Source organism: Mesoplodon densirostris, chromosome 14 (assembly GCF_025265405.1).
Source record: "Mesoplodon densirostris isolate mMesDen1 chromosome 14, mMesDen1 primary haplotype, whole genome shotgun sequence".
Classification (NCBI taxonomy): Eukaryota; Metazoa; Chordata; class Mammalia; order Artiodactyla; family Ziphiidae; genus Mesoplodon; species Mesoplodon densirostris.
Genome location: NC_082674.1, coordinates 83,173,872 through 83,176,314, shown reverse-complemented (window position 1 = coordinate 83,176,314; position 2,443 = coordinate 83,173,872). Strand labels below are relative to the sequence as shown.

Below are 2,443 nucleotides of genomic sequence, written 5' to 3'. Positions count from 1 at the left end.
CAGTGGTTGGGAGTCTGACTGCCGATGCAGGGGACATAGGTTCTTGCCCTGGTCTGGGAGGATCACACATGCCGCAGAGCAGCTGGGCCCATGAGCCATGGCCACTGGGCCTGCGCATCTGGAGCCTGTGCTCCACAACAGGAGAGGCCACAACAGTGAGAGGCCAGCGTACCATAAAAAAATAAAATAAAATAAAAAGAAAAGAAAAATCAACATAAAATGAAGAGGAGTAGATCAATAAAATTAAAGTTGGACTTTTGAAAGACTAATGCATTGACAAATCTCTGGCAAGACTGAGGACAGAAAGAGGGAAGAGAAGAGAAGGTATGTTCCCATACTCATAAACACACCAAAATGAGAAAGAATTACTAATTACATAAACTAAAGAAGATAAAGAATAGTGAGAAAAATTTAGGGACAACTCAGGTGAAAAAAATTGAACTTGGTGCAAAGAAAAAATAGAATATCTTAATTGTTTCATAATAAAGACTGAGTAAAGAGGCAATTTTTTCTAAAAATAATTCAAACCCAGGTGGCTTTACTTAGCAAGTGTTAACAAAATTTTAATACTACACATTCTATTCTAAAGCACCGATTGAGGAAATTTCCACAGTTCACTTGAGGAAGATAGCATAGACCTAATATTAAACTGGGGAAAGAAGGAGCCAAGAAAAAATAATTATATTTTAGTATAAATAATTATACTATACACAGTGGAAATAATTATATTTTAGGTCAAATAAGATTGTAATAGTAGAAAACACTTGTTAGAAAAAATATATAAATGTAGGAAAATGAAAATTCATCATATGCCAACTTTGTGTGTGTGTATGAATTACTTGTTTAAGTTTTTGGTTCATGTCTTCTGAATATCTGGGTGAAGACAGCTTGAAAAATGTTTTTCTCACCCATAAGCATCCCCTCTGCCCTGGCCATGGTCTTCATGGGGGCAAAGGGAAACACCGTGGCCCAAATGTCCCAGACACTTTCTCTAAGCAAAAGCAGTGGCAGAGGTGGAGACTTCCACCAGGGTTTTCAGAACCTTCTCACAGATGTTAACAGGACCGGCACACAGTACTTGCTCCGAACCATCAACAGGTTCATTGTAGAGAAGACTTATGGTTTCCTCCCATCTTTCAAAGATTCCTGCCGCAAATTCTACCAAGCAGAGATGGAAGAGCTGGACTTTATCAGTGCTGTGAAGGAATCCAGGAAACACATAAACACCTGGGTAGCCCAAAGGACAGAAGGAAAAATTACAGACCTGCTGTTTCCAAATTCAGTGGACCCCATGACTTGTCTGGTTCTCGTGAATGCCATCTACTTCAAAGGAAACTGGGAGAATCAGTTTAACAAACAGCACACCAAGGAAAGGCTGATCAAAGTCTGCAATAATATGGAGAAGCCTGTGCAAATAATCTTAAAGAAATCCCCCTTTAAAATGACCTACATCGGAGAGATATTCACGAAGATTCTTCTGCTTCCCTACGTCAGCAGGGAGCTCAATATGCTCATCATGCTTCTCGATGAAAACACGATTTGAAAATGGTGGAAAAGGAACTTCCTTATGAGAAATTCATCAAGTGGATGAGGCTGGATCTGATGGAGGAGGAGGTTGAGGTGTCCCTGCCCAGGTTTAAGCTGGGGGAGAGCTACAACATGGAGGGCGTCCTCCGCACCCTGGGCGTGACTGACACCTTCGAGGACACCAGGGCGTATTTCTCCGCGATGTTGGCCCAGAGGGACCTGCGCCTGTCCCTGGTCGTGCACAAGACCTTTGTGGAGGTCGACGAGGAGGGCATGGAGGCGGCTGCAGCCACCACCACAGTCCTGATGCTGTGCTGTGCCAGAATCACCCTCAGGTTCTGTGCCGACTACCCTTTCCTCATCTTTATCCAGCACAGCAAGACCAGTGGGCTTCTCTTCTGCGACCAGCTCAGCTCCCCGTGAGGAGGTGGTGGCTGCAGGCAGCCCCACTGGGTCCTACTGGCTCGCTTTCCCCGGTACTCCGTGACGTGCCTGTGACCCAAATTAGCCTTGGCAACAGTCCCAAAATAAAGGGTCTGATCAAGAAAAAAAAAAGGTTTTCACTATTCTGGTGAAATAGTGGTTATCTATTTCAGATATATTTTGCAGGTATCTTCTCCACTCGGCTTTTCATAGTCTTAATAGTGTTCTTAATTAAATAGAAGTTCTTAATTTTGATGTAGTTTGATAAAGTAATTTGGTTTTCTCTAATGTGTAATTCTATAGTTTCTTTTATGATTGTCCTACTTAAGGAACCATCTCCTAGTCTAAGTTTATTAACATAATTCTCTAAAAGCTTCATAATTTTTATTTTATATTCAGAATAATTTTTACCTATTATATTTAGACTTACTACACATCTGGAATTTTTATGCTGTATGAAGTGAGGTATGGATGCTCAAGATCAATACTTGTT

The 2,443-nt window shown here is 41.5% G+C and overlaps 1 protein-coding gene across 1 annotated transcript; it reads left to right on the top strand.

The window, feature by feature from the left end:
• Window positions 1-895: 895 nt before the first annotated feature.
• Window positions 896-1,950, top strand: LOC132501848 (serpin B6-like). The gene is given in 2 exon segments (XM_060117600.1): window positions 896-1,532; window positions 1,535-1,950. Coding segments are annotated over 2 exon segments (1,053 nt in total).
• The last annotated feature ends 493 nt before the right edge of the window (window positions 1,951-2,443 follow it).